Source organism: Etheostoma spectabile, chromosome 12, assembly GCF_008692095.1.
Source record: "Etheostoma spectabile isolate EspeVRDwgs_2016 chromosome 12, UIUC_Espe_1.0, whole genome shotgun sequence".
Lineage (NCBI taxonomy): Eukaryota > Metazoa > Chordata > Actinopteri > Perciformes > Percidae > Etheostoma > Etheostoma spectabile.
Window position 1 is genome coordinate 7,944,042 of NC_045744.1, and position 21,552 is coordinate 7,965,593.

General features: G+C 39.1%; 1 protein-coding gene across 5 annotated transcripts in view; it reads right to left on the reverse strand.

Moving 5' to 3' along the window:
* LOC116699450 (dipeptidyl aminopeptidase-like protein 6) overlaps positions 1-21,552 on the reverse strand; it is a 93,775-nt gene that overhangs the window by 19,651 nt on the left and 52,572 nt on the right. For all 5 annotated transcript variants that reach the window (XM_032532025.1, XM_032532026.1, XM_032532027.1 and 2 more), the window contains 6 exons: positions 12,168-12,282; positions 9,459-9,557; positions 5,287-5,381; positions 5,093-5,167; positions 4,955-5,007; positions 4,398-4,479 (listed from right to left, as the gene is read on the reverse strand). In XM_032532025.1, the coding sequence (XP_032387916.1) occupies positions 4,398-4,479; positions 4,955-5,007; positions 5,093-5,167; positions 5,287-5,381; positions 9,459-9,557; positions 12,168-12,282 (519 nt within the window). The remainder of the gene's footprint in view (positions 1-4,397; positions 4,480-4,954; positions 5,008-5,092; positions 5,168-5,286; positions 5,382-9,458; positions 9,558-12,167; positions 12,283-21,552) is intronic.

A 21,552-nucleotide genomic window follows, 5' to 3' on the forward strand; every position in this document is an offset into this window, starting at 1 on the left:
GTCACAAAAAGTTAGATTTTATTTCCATCATTTACACTTTCAAAATAACATAAAACAAAAAATGGCATCTTGGGAACCCTGCAGAGTTAATACCTTGTACTTCCCCCTTTGGTAAGTATCACAGCTTGTAATCGCTTCTTGCAGCCAGCCAAGAGTCTTTCAATTCTTCTTTGAGGTATCTTCGCCCATTCTTCCTTCCAAAAGTCTTCCAGTTCTGTGAGATTTCTGGGCTGTCTGTCACACACTGCTCTTTTAAGGTCTATCCATAGATTTTCAATTAGGTTGAGCTCAGGAGATTGTGAAGGCCGTGGCAAAACCCTTCAGTTTACGCCTCTTGATGTAATCCACAGTGGATTTTGAGCTGTGTTCAAGATCATTATACATTTGTAGAAGCCATCCTCTCTTTAACTTCAGCTTTTTTACAGATGGCATCAAGTTAGCATCCAAAATTTGCTGAAATTTTATTTAATCAATTTTTCCTGTGCCACTGGCTACAACCCCGAAGCATGATTGATCCACCCCCATGCTTAACAGTTGGACAGAGGTTCTTTTCATTATATTCTATGCCCTTTCTTCTCCAAACGTACCTTTGCTCATTCCGGCCAAAAAGTTATATTTTAACCTCATCGGTCAACAGAACTTGTTTCCACAATGCATCAGGCTTGTCTATATGTTCATTTGCAAACTTCAAACACAGATTTTTGTGGTGAGGACGTAGAACAGGTTTTCTTCTGATGACTCTTCCACAAAGACCATATTTGTACAAGTATCTCTTTATAGGGGAATGGTGTACCACAACTCCAGTGACTGCCAGGTCTTTCTGGAGGGATCGTGCAGTCAAACGTGGGTTTGGACTTGCTTTTCTCACAATCCTGCAAGCTGTTCTGTCTGATATTTTTCTTGGTTTTCCAGATCTTGCTTTAACTTCCACTGTTCCTGATGACTTCCATTTCTTAACTACATTCCAAACAGAGAATATTGGCATCTGAAAACGCTTTGCTATCGTCTCACAGCCTTCTCTTGCTTTGTGAGCGTCAACTATTTTCAGTTTTAGTTTTTTAGACAACTGCTTAGAAGAACCCATGGTGTTGATTGTTGGGGCAAGGTCAGATGAGTCTGGCCATTTAAAACCTTAAGATTGACATCACCTGGTCTTTCCAGATGATGATTGAGAACAATCCATGATGCTGTCAGGTCTCAGCGTTCCAAAGGGGGCGGTGCATGCTATAAACAATGCAGGGTGCCCAAACTTTTGCAGACGCCATTTTTTTGTTTTCTGTTATTTTGAAAGTGTAAATGATGGAAATAAAATCTAACTTTTTGTGACGTACTATACGAATATCTACTCTGTCATTTGATGCATTTTGGAGATTTTTCTGTCTTTTCTTGGCTTCTTTATGCACATTAATACAATTTATTCCTTGGGGTGCACAAACTTTTGAGCCCCACTGTAAGTCTCTTATTGTCAGCACAGAACCCATTATAACATTTAGTCAAACATTATCCTTAATAGTTTCTGAAAAGCAGTTATCTCTCATTCAATGGCTTTTTAATTTTCAAGCTATTCAGATAGAGAGAAGAGAGAGAATAAGCAAATGGCTAGAAAAGAGTCTAGGGGACTACAAAAGGATGTAGAGATGAAAGTAGCAATATCAAAAATACCTGGGGAGCTCGAATAGCAGGGTTTCTTTCTTTGTGTTTGACACACTCACATGTACCTATGCACTGTAGGTACATGTGAGTGTGTGTGTGTTTTTAGTTAAATATTGCCGAATTTTGTCACAATACTTTTATTTGATTAAATTTTTCTCTTAAATCCATTGCCCACATCTTCCATATTATCTTTTGTGTCAATACAACCTGTCTTCTTCCTGTGTGTGTGTGTGTGTGTGTGTGTGTGTGTGTGTGTGTGTGTGTGTGTGTGTGTGTGTGTGTGACGACCCAGCCTTGCTGATTGCTCTGTCACGGTAGAGTAATTGCTTGCGGCTTAATGAGGGAAGTATAGCAGGATTCATCTCCCTGCTCCTCTCACTACATCTGATGCATCACTGCACACAGCCATACTGCCACAAACACATCTTTATGTGCTGATGAAGCACTTAATCAAAAATCTCTCCAATTCTGATAAACTTAGGAAATCATTATATTCAGAAATGGTGCATAAAAAGGAAACATGTCCAACTTCGCCAGGTCAGACAGAGACAAAAGACGAAAGCTCATTTAATTTATTTTGCATGACCTCAGCTGTTCATTAAATCAAACCCAGAGCTACAGTAACAGGATTGCGAAATAAACAATCTGGTACATTATTACCATATGCACATTAATCTTATTTTTTCCCTCAGCAGGCAACATCTTTTTCTTACAGCAATGTATCTGTGATTTAAAGCAAATGATACGAGCAATTATGGAGGAAGAGAGAGCTTTGAAGTAATAGCGGACGACACATGGTGTCTGTTGTCTAATCACCGCAATCCAAACAGAAACAAATTTAAAGTCAAAAAAGAAAAGTGGAGTCGTGCAGTAGACAAGAGAATAAAACAAACGTTTAACAGGTGCTGGGGAAATGACCCTTTTAAGCTCATCAAAGGATAAGTCTGTCATTCTCATAATTTTTCATTGCCAACAAATCACATGAAAAGACCAAAAAGTAACAATGTTTTAGATGTCTGTCTTTACTTCATCTGATAAGGATCTGAGGCATCTAGTTCCAAGCCCATTGGCTTCTACAAAAGATATAAATCTTCAGAAACATGTTCCAAATACATATATGATTTTTCTTTTTTTTTTTAAAGGCTAAATAATTTGCTGTAAAAGCAGGGCACTGTAACTTTTAGCCAATGTCACAAAAGGTTTTACATTTTACATCTGTTTGGGCACTATTTTCAGCTGCGGATTAATACAAATTTGGTGCACTAGTGCATCTTAATGGAGAAACATGCCACCCAGTGTGGTGGTGGGCTCGTTGATGTGTTTTAATAGTTTTTGAACAACAATGGCGGTTGATGGCACAAAGGACTAAGATAGATCAAGCTTTGGCTACACAGACAATGTCTAGCTACACAGCACAACGTTATTGGTGGTTTTGGTCTATATAATAAAAACTATCAATTACCATAGGAACAGAACAACAAAAAGTCTATGCATTTTCTTTTACGGTTGCATGAAATAAACTATTTTTTGATCTGAGTCAATAATAGTAATAAAGTCAACCCATCGACCCCCCAACCCACTGCCTTTCAGATATTGCTTGCAAATGGACAACAGATGCCTTCTCTCTATTCTCTCTTCTCTTCCCAAATGAACTGACATGTCCTTTGATACATATACTGTACACTAGACAACAAATCAGTTCTTCATGTTTTCTGATGCAGTTAGGAGTTTGTTTGCATCTAAAAGGTTATAAACACAAAAGTGAACCATCTTTACATTCACTTAAAATATGTCGGAAATTTGCTTTTTTTCATCTCTGAATCAGCCCATGTGAAAATAAAGTACTTTCCATGGTCAGAACCATCAAACATTCACCAGTTATTAAACACTTTAAATTATGTTTAATTGAATTTACAGAAAAATGTACCACTCTACTGCTGCTGTTGAATAATATTTTTGAACACATTTTCATGTGCATCTTGTGAACGCAGCCAGCGATGAAAGTTTGAAAATAAACAAAAATAGTTCACTTTTTGGAGATGTGTTGAATTCAAGGAGTTCAGCTCTCATTAAGATAATTTTTCATCATTTTTAAAACGTACTCCTTGTGTCCGAGAGGCAATGAAAAATCAATGAATGGAAATGCCAAATAGAACTGCAATGAATTCCAAATTGAAGACACAAATTTTGTTTTCCAATTGGACAAACCATCTCCAATTTTTTGCATTTTACAAAATCTGTCCCCAAATGTGGAAACACCCACACCACACCCACACCCACCCACCCAAACACACACACACCCACCCAACCACACACACACACACACACACACACACACACACACACACACACACACACACACACACACACACACACACACACACACACACACACACACACACACACACACACACACACACACGCAACCCCAGACTGTCCAAGACCTGGGTTGTGCCACCTAGATGCCATCTGCCACTGTGCCTCTCACCAGCTCATGTGTTGTCAGTAAAATGTGAAAGTAAAATTGATTTGGCTTCACATAGACATTAATGGATGCCAAAGAAAGGGGAGTTGACCCTAAAAATACTAAAAGTGGTCCTTACAATGCACATAAACCTCTTGTTGCCACAACATTTGTCTGATCCACTGTGATAAACCATTCATCACTACAGGCCGATTCAGACATATTTCCATTGAGGTGCCAGTATTCACAAAGTGTAATCTCAAAGGTCTGGCCTCCTTACCAGCTGCTGGCCTCGGGGTCCCCATCCAGCAAACTGCAGGACAGCTTCAAACACTTCAGGGGGATTCAGAGGCCAGGTTTCCCTGTGGAGACAACACATTGAAAAAACAATACCGTATTTGTCTGTATGAACACTACATGCCAATTGCACACTGTGCATCTCAATATAAATGCACAGTCAGAGCAAAGAAGTCATGTTTTTTTTGGCTTGTACCCTCACAGTAGGCTTCATCAATCATCCACATCCTTTTTTTTTTAGCACAAGCTGACTTTGCTTGGCTCGCTACAACTGCAGAGTGTAAGTACATAAGCAGACATAGATGGATGAAAGGCTAAAAACAGGCCAGGCTGAACACGGCGCAGCAAACTAAATGGAACTTAAATGCATTCCCACAAAGGTAGCAAAAGCAGGTAAATAAAGTTGATGCAGTGGACTGCATACATGAGGTCAGGCTCGGGGCAGATTAGTGTCCAGTCACAGATCTATGAGCGGTAGACAGACAGAAAAAGGAGCAAAAGGCGACAGACAATAAAAGACACAACAGAAGTGGGTCTTACTGTGTCACAAGGCTGTAAATAATGTACTTGGCCACATAGGAGTGTTGATAGATCTGCAGAGACAAACGGTCTCACAGTTAAAGAAGGACAGCTTCTGGAAGAAATGTGATGGTGTGAAACACTCCGAGGGTTTCTCACCGGTTTCACTTCAAAGCCAAACAACACATGTTGCATGTCAGGAGACACCTGGTACCTGGCGGCTCTGGATCTGTCCTGGATGGGTTCAAAGCATATTCGCAGTAAGTAACACATACACTACAGCAGCAGTAGAGAGAATACTGACTGTTCTTCAAGTAAACGGAAAAAGTAAGATGGAGTAAGATGATACTCACGAACAACTGGTTCAGAACAATAACAGTTCTCTCCTGGGTGTCAACTTTAAGTTTGACAACATCCCCTTCCCTTGTACGATACAGCAGCTCATTGTCTGTAAATAAAAGTCAACTATCAGAGAGAGGGGCATGGAAGAATAATATAATAATAAATGTTTTACATTCAGAATACTATATATGGTCTTTACAGCATCTTGTCCTCTTTAACATTCATCAATAATCTCAAGTAAGCCAAATTGCTATTACATTTTTTTGTTTTTTGTTTTATTTAGGAATTCATTAATTGATAACAGAATTATTACTTTTATGTAACTATTGTTGTTTGCATTTCGTTATCTTTCAAAAGTTTGACATGTACAAGCAGGCCTCTTTTTAAGGTTGGACAACTCTCAGTGCCTCAACTAGATAAGAATACATACAAGATATTGCTTTTGATATGGCAAACAGTTGGTCATTGACCCAACCTGAGACACATAGAGCAACATCAGCAATACATGTGAGTCATGTGTTGGGTGTAAGTTTATTATTCCTTCCCTTTTAGCTCTGACCGGTCAATATCTGACTCTTTAGCTGCGAAATGTTCCGCAGTGTTCACCAGCTATAGTCGCTAACTGTTGTCTGTGCACTGTTTAATGCTGGGCAGGCAGTCTACAGTTTCTTAGCATTTTCACTGAAAACTGTTTTAATTTAAATTCCCATAAAGTGTGCAAACAGTCATTACAAATTCCTGCTGTTATGTTTAATGGTGGATAATCCATATACTGCTAGGTATATCCTAAAGCCTCACTTACATTGTCAAAATTTCTCCTGTTGAAAAACAAGTCTTAAAAAAGCTTTAAGTGCATGGTATGGGCAGGCTATAGCACTCAGCACAGCGTGTCTTTCTCCGTGGACTGCTATAATGCTGTTTTCCTTGTCAATCCTGCTCTGTAGAAAAGTCTCCTCTTTTATAAGAAGACCCCAATAAATACCAGAATTGCTTTCTCCGGTTACCTTTGCAATAAAAAAAAAGAGTGTTTTGAAATATTTAACACTGCTGTGTATGCATTGGAAGCTTGTCCTCAGCTGGCATTAAACACACTGGAACACAAACACTCTTTTATAAAATGTATTTTTCGCATCAGATAGAATTTTATAATTGAAAGATTTCTGCAGAAATATCTCAAATCTCTTGTTTGGGACAAACAAACATTTAAAAGGAAAACGCCAAACAAAATGCACAACAAATGGGATAGCTGAGGTGTCTGGCTCCGGCCATGACACCCTAGCCAAATGAATTTGGGAATGTGAAAATGTCAGTGCATAATCGGTCCGGGATGGGAAATGTAATTACGCCAAATCAATTTCATTTGATTTGAGCTTGGAATCATAAAGAGATGTGATAGTGACTCAGTTACCAAAGATGATGCTTTAGTTTCCTCCATGTAGACTTCCACGAGTAGATTTAGCCGCAGATGTTTCTTGTTATTACCTTGTTTTCATCGTTGGATGATGTTATATTGTTTTATATCTCAAAAATATAAATGCGTCAGACGGACAGCAGAAGTTCTTTGTTTTAGAGATCACCCTGAAGGTTGTTTTCCTTTGTCTTTGGTCTGTGTGAGAAACTCAGAGGTGAGTCCAAAGACTACTGAGGCAAGCGGTGATCAAAGAGCAACAGAGATCAATTACGCACTGCTGTGAAAGAGGTCCACAAAATATTGATGAGGACTACTGAAGTGTGAGGTTTTCCCATTGGGTTTCTTATCAGAAGGTCATTAGCGCCAAATGGGAGTCGATTGCATTAAGTTAACTGACAAGATACAATGTCACACAAATTGATTGCCGGGGTTTCGTCAGGTGCTAAGGACGTTTTAATCTTGGTCGTGAGTGAAGGACACAGAAACACAGGAACCTAACTAATTATACGGTAATGGGCCAGTAATGTAAGTAATTGGCGGAATAGTCTGAACAGTAAAACAAAAGGACAGATGTAAGGTCGCAATGAGTCTATCACACAATTGGGAGACGTGAGTTTGCATACTTGCAGGTGATAATGGGAATATAGGCCTATTCATAGAAACAGCTGCATTCAAATGCATACATGCAAGTCACTGTGTTCATGCATAAGCTGTCTGTACGTGGCTGTTGTGAGAGATGTTGAAACAGTTCTTACTGGTCTGTTCGGCTGTTTCATCTTCAAAGACAAGACTTTTTTTTTTTGTAATGCACACACACACACATTATATATATATATTATATATATATATATATATATATATATATATATATATATATATATGCGCAATGTGTCTGTCACACAATTGGGAGACGTGAGTTTGCATACCTGCAGGTGATAATGTGAATATAGGCCTATTCATAGAAACAGCTGCATTCAATAACCATGTTTTTTTTAAAAGCATATATATATATACTTTTATACAGTGTGAACGGGGTCTATAATGTTTAGTGCTTCAAGGCAAATTGATAAAACATAATTGATTGATTTAGACCAGAGGGGAGTGTTAACACTTCCAATATTTATCATTTGATCTATAGTCTTAAATTTATTATCTTTCAAATCTCTTTGTCTAATCCAGAAGTCAAAGAACTCATGTACACCTTTCCACACAATACTTATGATACTTTATGTAACTGCTTGAGTGGTCCCCTTTCCTCCCCTTCCCCTTATGACAACCAGACTTTTAAAATATATAGTTATTTATTGTCTTTAATAAGTAATAGGATACAAGAAAATTACTTAAAGATTTAAGACTGTTATTAATTAGTAGTATGCCACTCAGAATGCCACTGTTTCAGACTGTTGCACAGTGCACAAAAAAAAAACTAATCCAAAAAGTGTTAACCTAAGAATAATTTATCACTGCTTCAGTTCATCATGCAGACACTGAGAAACGTTCAGGTACTTTTCCTTTCAAACACCAGAGGGCATTGAGAGATCTGAGCCAACATTTCTGAACACAGGTGGCAGCTATGCTCCTTACACAGGGGCCACAGCAGACCTGCTCTACTGTACAGTACATCTGTTCAAGTTAGACCATCTTACTGTACGCCGAGTACACCACATGCAGAATTTATAGTGCATAGAACACACTGCAGCATGTGTTTGCCATGGAAACAGAAAGAGTTGTCATGAACTGTAATATATTCTATATTTGATGGAAGCTGATGTTCATGTGTTTACAATCACATTCAGGTACACTACCAGTCGTTATAGAAACAGGCAGTTTTATTGGGTTCCCTGTATAGAAACATTTATGTGATTTCAGTAAGACCGAATACAAAGTGAATTTTTTTATTTTATTGCTCATTTTTCATCCATAAAGCTCCACTGTTAAATCTTCCAAAATACCTCACAACTCTTCTCTCATTTCAATCTTACACAGTACAGTACACAATCCGAGGACTACTTCTCCTTAGATATCCCAAATATGCAATTGTTAGAACTAGTTTTGATGGTATGAACTGCAAACTGCCCTTTCGGATTATTTCATTCCTCTCGGAGACTTTAAAGCTTTACCATCTGATGTTTATTTCAACTTATGCAATTTACTTTATTAACCAGCCTATACTTTTTTATGCTTGATAGTTGGTTTACTGACTATTAATGTTTTTTGCTCTCTCAATAAAAACTACCTGATACAATAAACTTAGTGATATAATGTTATTGGGAATGAGAATATTTTTATTGCCCATTTTTATTTCTAGTGTTTCAAAATAGAGAAAAAAACACTGCTGACCCAGTGTCATGCTTCGCTAAGGTCCTGAAGTTACAAACTATAAAACTAATTCGAAAAAAGCATCTGCACACTGAAGTCTGTGCGAAAGTCTTGTTTAATTAAGCAAGCTTTGGTCAGAGACCTTCTTCAAGGCAAAAACAAAAAACAAAACAATGGAATGTAGCACTATTTCTAGAGTTTAGAAAGGAGATAAAGTTATTTGTTTGCAACATATGTACTGTAATAAGTTGTGTTTGGTTCTGACAAATGTTTTATTTATAAGCCCATGTAGGCTAGGCACGGGACAATAAATTACTATACGGACAAATCAAGACAGGGGGTCAGATTTTAATACAGATGGTATATTCTGAATCATGGACAACAACAATCCCTGTTAGTTGTTTAGAGTTTTGACACCAGAGGCAGATGCTGAATGCCGAACTGTTCACTCACCGCTGAGCCATTTGGCGTCTGGATCATGGATGTGAAGGTCTGGACCAAAAACATCCTCTACAGTCACTTTCTTCTTAAGGGCGAGGCTGTCATCTTCACCTGTCGAGCGCATCACCAGAAGACAAACAAACATGCGTGAATTGAATGTGACGTACAGCAGCTCACTTGTATAGCGGCAAATGTCTGGATGTGGAGTTTCTTGAAGTAAACTTCAAATGGTCCTTGAGTCTTGTGAGATTAATTTGCATTTCAAGCAACTGAGTTTGCCAGTTTCAGAGGAGAAACTAAATCAAACCCTTTGACTTTTTTGTCAGTGTGCTGCTTTGCTCAGGGAACCTGATACCAGAGACTGTCATCCTCTCACTATATTATACTCTTCTTGTCTCTCGAGATAGCACCTCCAACAACAATTCCCCACTATAGATAGAACAATTTAGAACAAGGTACAAACAAGAAAGAAGCCTCTGGTATTGCACTATTGATCTGAGAGCATCAGTTCACATCTGCCTGCTTTGTTTTTCAGCAGCGGGGGAGACGACTCCTTCCATCCCCCAAACTCCAAATGAGATCTGAAGCTGACAGCTGAACTGTAGGTGGAGCAGGCAACAGGGGTACACAAGTGAGTTAGTGAGGATATGGGAAAAGAGAGTGTGTGTGAGCCCTATAACTGTGTCCTACCACACCTTTACTCAGTCAGGAAACAACCGTCAGATACAAGTTGTCAAGATGGTTGACAGCCTAGTGTTACTGCACAAAACAGTACGTTGACAGATTCTTCAGCAGGCTGTGCAATGTGACTTAGCGCCGAGATCTGAGTGTGTAAATACCATGTCAGAAATTGTAAAGTGTTTATCGCCTTGAAACATCGAAGAAATCCTGGCAAGAAGCTGCAGAGAGAGATGGGAAAGCTAATTTCTAACACAAGGCAAATGGTATCTCTGATGCTGTGCCAATCTGACAAATAGCTGGAGCTATTACTGCATAATCATCTCCATTTAACAGGCCTGAATGGCATTACACATTAAAAGTCCCATTAGCTAGAGAGGCGGTGACCCCTCCTCTGTGTAAATCCGGTACACAATTATAAACTGGAGAAAGCATATCATCTGTAAAACTTTGCCCCCTGATAAAAGGTTATCAAATAAAGTAGCTGCTGAGAGGAAAAACAGAAGAAGAGATAAAAGAGGTTTCGTCTGAGTTGTGTTCACATCATGGCTTGAACTGTTGTGTACATTGTTCATCTTTGGAAGCTTGTTAGCAGGCAATGTAAAGAAATCTTCACAAATTTTACTTGTGGCAACAGTTGTGGCTGGAGGCATTATGTTTTTGGATTGTCTGTCCGTATGTGTGATCCATTCTTGTAAACACAATATCTCAGGAATGCCTTGGGGACATTTGTTCAAATTTGGAACAAACATCCATTTGGACTTAAGGATGAACTGATTACATTTTGGAGGTCAAAGGTCATGGTAACTGTGCTCTCACAAAACACGTTTTGGGTCAGAACTCAATAATTCATACACCAGTTATGACAAGATATCACAAAAATGTATAACAGGATAAATGATTAAGTGGGGATTTTACAATCAAAAGGTCAAAGGTCAAGTTTACAAGTGACATCACAGTGTTCTGCAAAAACACTTTTTTGGCCATTATTAAACACCATAACGCAGGAACAGCAGGAGAGATTGTGGCTATATTTTACGTCTGGTCAGACACTGAATCGGTGACACTAATCTTGGGTGCCTATATGCTAACTGTGGTGATTTTAAACATCTCAGAAGATGTTTGTGAAGCATCCACATTTCTCCAAAAACTACATTTAATAACTTTGATTAAATTCCTTTAAAGTCTTCACTTAAACTGATTATATAAATCAGGACAGACATTGCATGTAAACTGCAATTTGACTATTTGGTGGAGACATACAACCTTGAGGTGGTATTTCTACTTTTAAGTTATTTCCCTGCAAGATTGTGAAATAGGATATTTTTCAACATGTTAGCCATTTTCTCTAATCTAACATCTGGACAAGAGTATCCATTGATTTTCACACATGTATTTTGATCCATCAATCCATCCATCACATGGATTTCAAATTTCTGAAAATTGTAAATTAAGAGGATTGTTGCAGATTATTGGCAAGGTATCTGTGGTTTCTGAGTTTCTGTGGAGTGTGTGAAATGTGTTGCTGTTCTCAATTTACAGCCACAGCTGTGTGTGTAGAATATATGTATACTGAGGCAAAGAACAGTAAGTGTAAGGGAGTGAATATTGAGTGAGACTTTACCTTTGCCAGGGAAATAATAATGTAGTGTACCTTATAAGTAAAGGAAAGTCATTATGGCTTACTCCTCCAACTCCGTCATTTAATGTTTCTGTCAATTTGCGGTTGGTTCCAAAATTTAATGAAAAGGACCCTGACATTTTCTTTGTGTTGGTTGAACATTTAGCAGAGGCCCGAAGTTGGTCTGACACTGACAGCACTCTAATGCTTCAGTGTGTGCTCACTGGCAAAGCCCAGGAGGCATTCTCAGCCATGAGTGTTATAATAACATATAACGAACATAACAAACTAAACATTTTCTAAGCATTATCTACTAATAAAGATAAGAGGATTGTGCATCCTTAGTGGTGGTGGTGGTGTGTTGGTGTGTGTGTATGTGTGTGTGTGTGTGGTGTGTGTGTGTGTGTGTGTATTGTACATACGAGGGGTCAGCAGGATGACGGAGGTGACAATCAGGGAACAGATGATGAGGATGACCATCAGGGCGATGGCTATTCCTTTCCAGTTCCTCTGCGGCGGAGCATTGCCCACCAGGTCCTGAAAAACAATATTAAACATTACATTGCCGCACACCCAAAGAGCAAACATATTAACGTTTAAGCATTTAAGCAACAGATAAACTGATTTGTCACCACAGGCTGGATCTACTGATGAAACTGGGTTTTATTTCACAATGGACACACAGCGTTTCAGAGATGATCTTATCATACACAAGGCAGATGTATTTTGTACTGTCACAGTTGGAGCCAGAGATTGGCAAGAGGACAGCTCATTCTCTGTCAAACAGATGCTGACAGCTCAGCCACTTGTGTGCAGTAACACTGCATCTACCAGCTGCTCCCCGCTGCTCAAACACAAAGAGTCCCTGCAGCTTTGCCTGATAGCTGTAGAGGAGCTACAACTTCAACACAGACACAACATGGAAAATAATGAGCTGCTTTCCTCACCCAGCCCAGCAGATGGTAGATGGCTAATCAGTGCTGTCCGAAACACATATACTGCAAAAATCCACAGGACTAACAAAACATTTTAAGTGCGGGAGGCAGCAATCAAGTGGCCTCTGAAGACCAATACTCCTACACACAGATCTTAAACTATTTTGATCTAGAAGCCCATTTCTAGGGGTTTTCCTGTGCGAAATAACAGATGGGCTTTGTACAAACACACACTATCATCCACTCCTTGACATACTGTGTCCATTAAAAAGCAACAGGATCAGGCAGTTTTCTGGAATAACTAGATGTAAGGTAACCTCATAAACTCCAGGCACTCCATTCAGACTGTTGAAGGGTTAAGGTCAGAAATCAGTGTTTCTGGGCACCCATATGTGGAGGTTTTCTCCTGGATACAGCAAGCCAGGGTTCAACTCTGACCTGCGGCCTTTTGCTGCATGTCATTCCCCCCTCTCTCTCCCCTTTCATGTCTTCAGCTGTCCTGTCAATTAAAGGCCTAGAATGCCGAACAAAAAAAAGAAATCAGAGTTTCTTGTTAATGATCTGCACATAAATCACTTTGGTCACAGTCAGTAAGGAAGGTGAGCAGCTCCAGCCACCCGTGTCAGTCCAGCTGTTGATATCCTTGTTACCAATTAGACCCGGCCTCTGTCTGCCCACAGTGAGTGGTTATACAGCATGAACCAGCTCAGTGAACCATCTGCAAGTTAATGAGGGGTGTATGCATACACGTGAGAGTAAAACAGAAGGTTTGACTCGCGTGGAAGAGATGATGCTTTTTATATATTTCAAGACTTTAAATTACTACAAAAAAAGGAACTTTCCATTGAAATGTTTAAAGTGTACCTGTGTGTGTTTGTGTGCATTAACACTGTCTGTGCACCAATTGTCTCAGCACAGTTTGTCTTACAGTGAAGCAAATCAATACTGAAGGCAGTGAGAACATAGAAGAAGAAAAAACAACAGGCACGGCAACACGCTGATTTATTGCTGCAGAGGTAAGGGTTTTCACGATATTATTCACGTGCATACTGGATTCATAAAATGTTAATGTCCCTCAAAGACACGCTGTTGAAGTTATCTTTGATGTCAACGATTACTTCAGACCTCTGACCCAAGCCAGATAAAACAATATGAGGCTTTGACATGCATGCAGATAACAGCCTTGTTTCTGCATCTGCTTACTTGTTTTTCTGTATATCTGCACTGAAAATGGCAAAGCGTTTAGTGCAGGCAGGTGATTTGAATGCAGCCAAGTCTGGTATCCAGTTGAGTGCAACCTGAACCCGATGGAGAGGTACCAGATTTCTAAATGTGATAGCTGGATCCACGCCACATAACAGAGGAAAAGTGTCCCTCAGCAAAAATATTTCCAGACACTTTGATGCCAGCCTGGGAGGCGTGTGAGTACATATTTAGTTCGTCTTTTTTTCCCACCTACAACAAAATCAGCATGCTCATTGTACTTTAACACGAGGTACAATCATTTCAGAATACTTTTTGAATCTTAAATACATCTCCCACAGGCCCTGTGGGCTAATTCAGGCTGTGGAAATGTAGGATGCAGACAACTTGACGAGCAGGAGCAGTTTCCCTCCAGTGATTGGCATTTCTGTAAACAGACACCCACTTATTCAATCAGAGGTCAGAGAGCTTTTCCGCAATTCACATCGATAGAAAATCAAATACCTTTGGACATTTGCCTTTTTCACTGTAAAGTCTTCAATAAAACAGCATTCAGTTGAAATGGATACGGTTATTAACCTTCATTGTCAATAATCGTTACATAACGCAGACTTGAGAAAGATGTGATCGATGTTCATCGTATGTCCTGTGACAAGCTAAGCCGTGTCCAGCAGAGCTGTCGGGACCATCAGGACAGCTGTCCCTGCTAATTAAACCAACCATTTAATTTACAATTTAAAAAAACAAACGCATAAAAATACGCAATAATTCACTCGTATTCAGATATGTTTATTACCTTATTTATTATTTCATTCTGGTGTTACATGAAGATGTTTCCAAATGTTTCCAGATAACGTCACAGTTCAAAATGTAAGGGGAAAACTGTCCTGTAGGTTACACTGCTTAATCTCCAAGAGAGACTGTTTGATACCCCCATTAGTGGCAGACAGAGGTGCTTGAACTGTCTGGGGGTTAGTGTATGAACCAGTTCGTACGACGTGTTGTCCGACCAAGGCCATCATGGAAGGGGGGGGGGCACAATATAGTTTAAATGGGGATAATAGGGTACATTCTATTCTCAAAAGGCATTCTGTGTTCACATTTAAAGTAACAGAAATAGTTGTGTCAATAATTTTAAAAAAGAGAGCTGAAGAGAGAAGCTCAAACTGTTACATTATGGTTATGGATTACCACTAAATACTTGCTATTGTTGGAGTCAAACAATTCAAGCACCAACCATTTCCCATGGTATGATTGGAAATTTAGTAACCAGTGGTGTGGTTCTGTCGTTCTTTTGCATACATGTAAGCACACCAAGATCCCCTGCGTGCAGAAGGTAAGGATAACGCGGTCTGGTTTTGCTAAATTTGTCAGGCCTTTAATATAGTGCTGCATCACCTGTTTCATCACCTTTGTCTTGGTGCTTCCTGATTTGTTGCAGTGTTTACTCTGTGGCTGGAAGACATGACATCACTTGGTGTGGGATTTTGTCACCTGCAGCCTTTTCTGGCATTCAGGACAGCACATCTGCGGTTGCTATGTTCTTGCCTGAAACGTGTGAAACAGAGAATGAGTATCTCATCAGTCTCATCTTAGTCTTGTCCAAGTTGTTTGATCCCAGAAAGAATACCAGTGGTTTATGGTCAATTTTTATGTCAAATGCAATGTCAATCAGGAAGTCTGAGAATTACACAGATGATAATGTGATGAATAAAGCCTCCATTTTGTTTCCAGCCTATCTCTGTTTAGTTTTGTTGAAGTATAGACACATGGTTGTGTTGTGTCATCCTCTTGTTTCTGGAGCATTTCAGCTCTGAGTCAATACAACCATGTATCAGCTTAGACTATTGTTTGTACCCTGGGACTGTAAAGTGCCAAACCTGGTAGTTGGCTCAATTCTCATTTGATACTGTTGTGAATTTCTAGGTCCACGTGTTCTTTGCACTTTCTCAACAACTGTCTTCTATATTATGTGAGTATTTTTTTGCCTAAATGATTGAACATCCTCAGAAGCTTTTTCACACAACTCACCACTTGACAGGGGTTTTGGAGAATTCACACATTCCCATTCCAGCGTCACACTTGCTTGTTCCAGACATTTTAACACTGCCATCAATTCTGAGTCTCTGCATAGAGAGATCTGGCAAACTACTCTGCCTTGGCTTTCCTGTAGCTCTGACATTCACTTATGGAAATGTTTTGGTGCAGCAGAGGTGCCAAAACAGTCTGTTAAAGCAATATCTCCCAAATGGAGTAATGAATATGGTAAGCAGACTCATTTGTAAAGGGGATTTGCCAAAATGGCAAATTTGCATCCCGTTTTGAGAATACTTTTGAACCCTCAAGTTGTCCAAAAGTGTGCTCCACTGATGGAAGCATGTGTCTCTCTGTTTTGACTTTTGTATCATCAAGTTTTGGTACTGGAATCGTTCCTGCACACCCATCTGTTAGGCGCCTTCACTTTGGACATCACTCCAAGCTCTTCCATGCAGGCTATAGTTCTCTCTTGACTTTTTGAAGGAGAAGTATTGAGTCAAGTCTAGAAGTTGATAGAGAAAATGGCTTGTCTTGGTTTTAGCTCAATTTAATAATCCCCTTTCAATTTACCAATGCCAATGGATAGTTTTGGAAACTGCTTTTAACATACATATGGAATACAGGGACAAGGTCTCCACTTTTGCAACCAATCCAGACAATTGCTGAACGGCTGAGTGATGCTGCTACATACACACATTTCACCACAATGCTGCTGACTGTACTCACTGTAGCTATGAAGTTTAATCTGTATAGGCTTCAACTTTGGCTTGATACTTAGCACAGTTACATTTGCACCTGTATCTACTTTGAGCTCCCAGTTGTGGTTGTACAGTGAAAATACATCAATCTTTGTGTCAACTCATTTTTGTGGATAATTTGCCCTGCTTTAAAACACATGCAACTCAACCAGAAGAATCACTAATTCTAAAAAGCTAAATTGGTCTTACTTTGCTAAATGCAAAGTAAGATCAAAAATAACTGTAGAAATGGTGTGTTGTGTGTGTTTGCATGTGCAGTGGTGGAATAAGTACTCAGACCTTTTGCTTAAGCGCACCAATACAACAGTATTAGCAGTAAAATGTACCTACCAAAAGTAAAAGCACTCCATATGCATTTGCATTTTCCTCCCATCACCAAATGCTATGTAGAGTAGCCAGACCCTCTTTCAGTGTGCTTTGGAGGAGGTTTTGGCACAGTGAGACTTTTAGTGACTAAACCTGTCAAATAAATGTAGTGAAGTAACAAGTCCAGTATTTCTCTCCCTACCACTGCGTGCATATCTGCATGCATATTGTTAAGACCAAGGAGTGAAAGACCATAATTTGTCACCATTTCCAAGCTCAACGTGATCATTTTTATGTAGCCCTTAGACTTCTGCCTTAACATCACAGACTGGCTTGGTAAAGAAAAGGTAAAGGTAATAATTTTCAAATAGTAAGAGTCATATGTGGAAAGGTTTTATGATGAAACACCCTAGTCATTTCAGTACCATCTCTTGGAATCTCCACTGGTTAAACATCCTTATAAACTAGCATCTGCCAAGTACATAGATTTAAGTTGAAACAATTCTCTCTTCATTATTTACTTTATTTATTGTCGCTCTTGTAAAAAAAGAGGAACCAAGTGTGTGCGGATCCAGGCAAAAATACTCAGGTGCCAGACATAAAATGCTTCACTGCGGGGCACAAAGGAGGTCTGCACACTGTTAGGCTCCAAACACATTGCCTTGAAAAAAGAAAAAGTGAAATAAACTGCTTATTTGGAGTCTTAGGTGTGCAGGCCTTTCTTTGTGCCCTCTCTTGTTACAGACCCAACAACATTCTCCCATGCTGAATCCATGTATCCAAAACAACACTTCCTCATAGCTAAAGAGCAGGTCAATTTTCAAAGACTCACAAAACAACACATACACCGGTTTTATTTACCACCACACAGTGGCGGTTTAATCATGTGACGATAAACATGTGACCGTTCTATTTAACATAACAGACGCAGTTTTATACACGTAGTAAATGATTAGCTAACACAGATACCTAGTTAAGGTTATGAAAACATCAAAGATTGGCTTAAAACGAGTCACGTAAACTACTACATTGAAGACGTAACATGACGCCACAGACCTCATTATGTCACGGACTAAGGTCGGTAAAACTCATAGGTTAAACTCGGTTAATTTCAAAATGACAGTTGACTTTTAGTTTCACCATGGTCTCCTGACTGAAAGTCCTGTTTCCACCACCCCAACCTACCTCCTTATGCATCATTTGGTGCTCTTAGACTTTGTCATGTCACTTCCTTGTTTGCTCTTTGTGATAATTACTACTGTCACAAAAGTTCGCTGCCTAATGAGAAATGTAATTGTCCGGTGTATCTGCTTACATAATTGACCCATGTGGTTGTTTTCTGGGTGAGGATGGGCTGATTCAAAACGTATACTTTAATACATTTATTTTAAAAAGTACTGTTCTCTTTTACAATCCACTGTAATTTAAGAGCCTTAATTCCGATCACTTTATCCTTGCAGACCGCTTTATCCTTTTGTGCAATGTGAAACATTTCGCCCACCTACTCAACAACAAATGATATATTATACATACTCAGCCTGAAATCACTCACATGAAATGTGTGGAAACCATCAACATCTCCAAAGACAGAGACATGTAACTTCAGAACAGTTGATTTTCTCTGATGTTCGACACGTTAAAGTAACAAACTAAGCAGCTGTAAACTTATTTATTCCCTGGATGCTGACCTTTCTAAAGAGCTCTTAACAAGGCAAATGTGTGCGAAAAAAGGAAATCTTGACCTTTGGCAGTGTTTTCAAACAGGCTAAGATATTACTGGATGTCTGCTTTAAGTCATCTCCTTCTTTTAGTCTGCTGTGTGAAGAGCTGGCATGTATGCCATATAGCTGATAACAACAAAAGCTGCATCAATAAATGAGGACCGGAGCCATTTTCTCCCTCTTCTCTACAGACTCCACATCTAAACAAACCCTGTGCATTTCAGAACTGACGACTCTAAAGGGTAGAAAATCCCAAGTAGTAGTAACACATGAAACACATTTATTTAATCTATTTGTTGCTATTTTCATTCTATTTTGCAACAAAGGGGCTATAAGAAAAAAACATATATTAAAGGTGAAGCCCACGCACAAAAAAACATCAAGGTCTTTGTTAGAGATTGGGATTTGGTTTTAAGCCAAATGTAGAAGAGTACACACATACAGACAACCCCCTCCACACACACATACTCACACACACACACAGAAACACAGACACACACACACACACACACACACACACACACACACACACAATGCTGAAGTGTGAAATGGATCTTTCCTGATCTCTGAGCACCTGGTTTCCAAGGTAACCAAGAGAGTCATTTGAGTCAGATTTGCAGTGAAGATGGTGCTGGCTTATGTACCTTACAGTGGGGACTAATATTACTGCTAAGTGTCATGTTGGAAATGTGACCGGGCGCTTACAGAATTAACTAACAAATATAGACATTTGAATCGAAAGCAAGCTTCAACTGTCTAAAGACACTGGACACTGGAAACAGGATATATCGCTCCACTGTAATGTAGTCGCTGTTGGAGTACAAGTCATACTCAAGAGTGAAGTAGTAGCCTTTGGACATGGGGGTAAACTTTTCCTCTGGAACAACATTAATAAATTATGGGCATTCATGAGTGAGATTAAGAATTAATGCCAGCTGGCTTTTGGTCCATGGACAGTAGGGCATTAGACTCAACTGAGGCGAGACATGAAAACAAAATGTTGTTTGAAATATTGTGACCAGCGGATACATTTGCTGATAATTGATCATCTCTGATAAATAGAGGGAAGCGCAACATTGGGAAATGAGGAAATTCTTGAATGAAGCCACCTCTACAAACCGTGGAGTGTAAACCAAATCACATCACATACATCAATACATATGACTTTTTTTTTTTTTTTTAAGTACATACTATTGTAGCATGTATTCTCTGTGACAGCCGATCGCCAAATTAAAGAAAAACGGAAAAAGCAGAAGAGAACAGAGTTTAGTTGGTGTTGCTCACATCATGTGTAAATTTAGAATAGTGTTGTATAAAGTTATGTTATAGCTCATCTTTATCTAACAAAAAAGGGAATGAAAGAGCTGAGGAACATTGCCACCTGCATGTAAAGTTTGTTCTTACAGTAAATTACCATCACTGGCTAACAAGTAGATAGCAACTCTGCAATACAATGGTAAAATGGTAAATGCACTGCATTTGTAGCACTTTTTTACCTTGCTCAAGGAGAATTTGGGGATCGAACCACCAACCTTGAGAATAATGGACAACTGCCATATCGCACAGCAATCCTTCCTTTCTTCCAATTGTTCAAATAAATCAGTGGATTAGTGCAGTTTTTAGCATTTACTTCCTTAAATTGTATATGTACTTGTTTGAATAAATAGTAGTAATAGCAGTAATAGTAGCGGTGGTAGTAGCAGTAAAGGTAGCAATAGGATTACAAGTGGCACCACTGATATATTGGTATGGTACGTAAGAGGAAGTGCATTATGTTGTTCTTCAAAATGGTCAAAATAATATTAAATGATTTAGACCGCTGCCTTTTCTATTTGATTTCACCTGGGAACAAATTATTTATTATCTGAAGAAAGAAATGCTTCTTCTCTTCCATGGCTCAGACACTTAAATTCTTCCAGTCAGCTACAGTAATCTGTATGTTGACAATGTTAAATTGAATTACACCCAGTCAGCGTGTCTCATTTAAAAATACCATAATTTTTAGATGCACTTGTCTTATAGTCAGAGAGGATACATTACCAGACTGGAGAGGGAGGCGCTCCAAGGGATATATTGTAGACCTCATAAGTGTGTGTGTGTGTGTGTGTGTGTGTATGTGTGTGTGTGTGTGTGTGTGTGTGTACTATTCGACATTTGGCTCAGAACCAAGTGGAAATCTCTAACATAGACCTTAATGATTTTAGTATGACTTAAAATATTTACATTCATGCATGAAAGTGGACATATAACAATGTACATACTGGCAGAAATCTAAAAACACACAACATATAACAAAATACAGTACAAAAATTTAACTGCAAATATAGTAGTGCCAAAGCTAAAAGTAAGTTAAGGGTAACGTAACAAGACTAACAGGCTAATTCACAAAAAACTGTGCTGTTTTCCTCTAAACCTGCACAAATAAGACAAAAATAAACACGATACAGTAATGCTCAAAGCACCCACAAAGGGTAAAATGCACCCCTCACTGCACTGCAGAGTAAATAGCCTCTTAGTGTGTTTAAATTAGATAATAAACTGTATGCAATGGCCTACATTTGGTGCAAAATTGGTATTAGCAATTTGCATCTTCAGAGAGTTGCTGGTAACTGAAGCTCATTCATAACACCAACAGCAGTAACGCAAAGGCAACATCACAGCCTGTTCTCATGAACCATTCATTCAAAAAGTTACAGTTAAGCACTGTCATTCAAAAGCATTCCACGTTTTGTTTTATTTTCTGTATTCACTACATCGACGGCCACTGTATAAGAACGCCACTAGCCGTGAAGGGAGGCGGTCGGGTAGACAGGTCGGCATTAACATAGGACTTTAAATTCAGAGAGC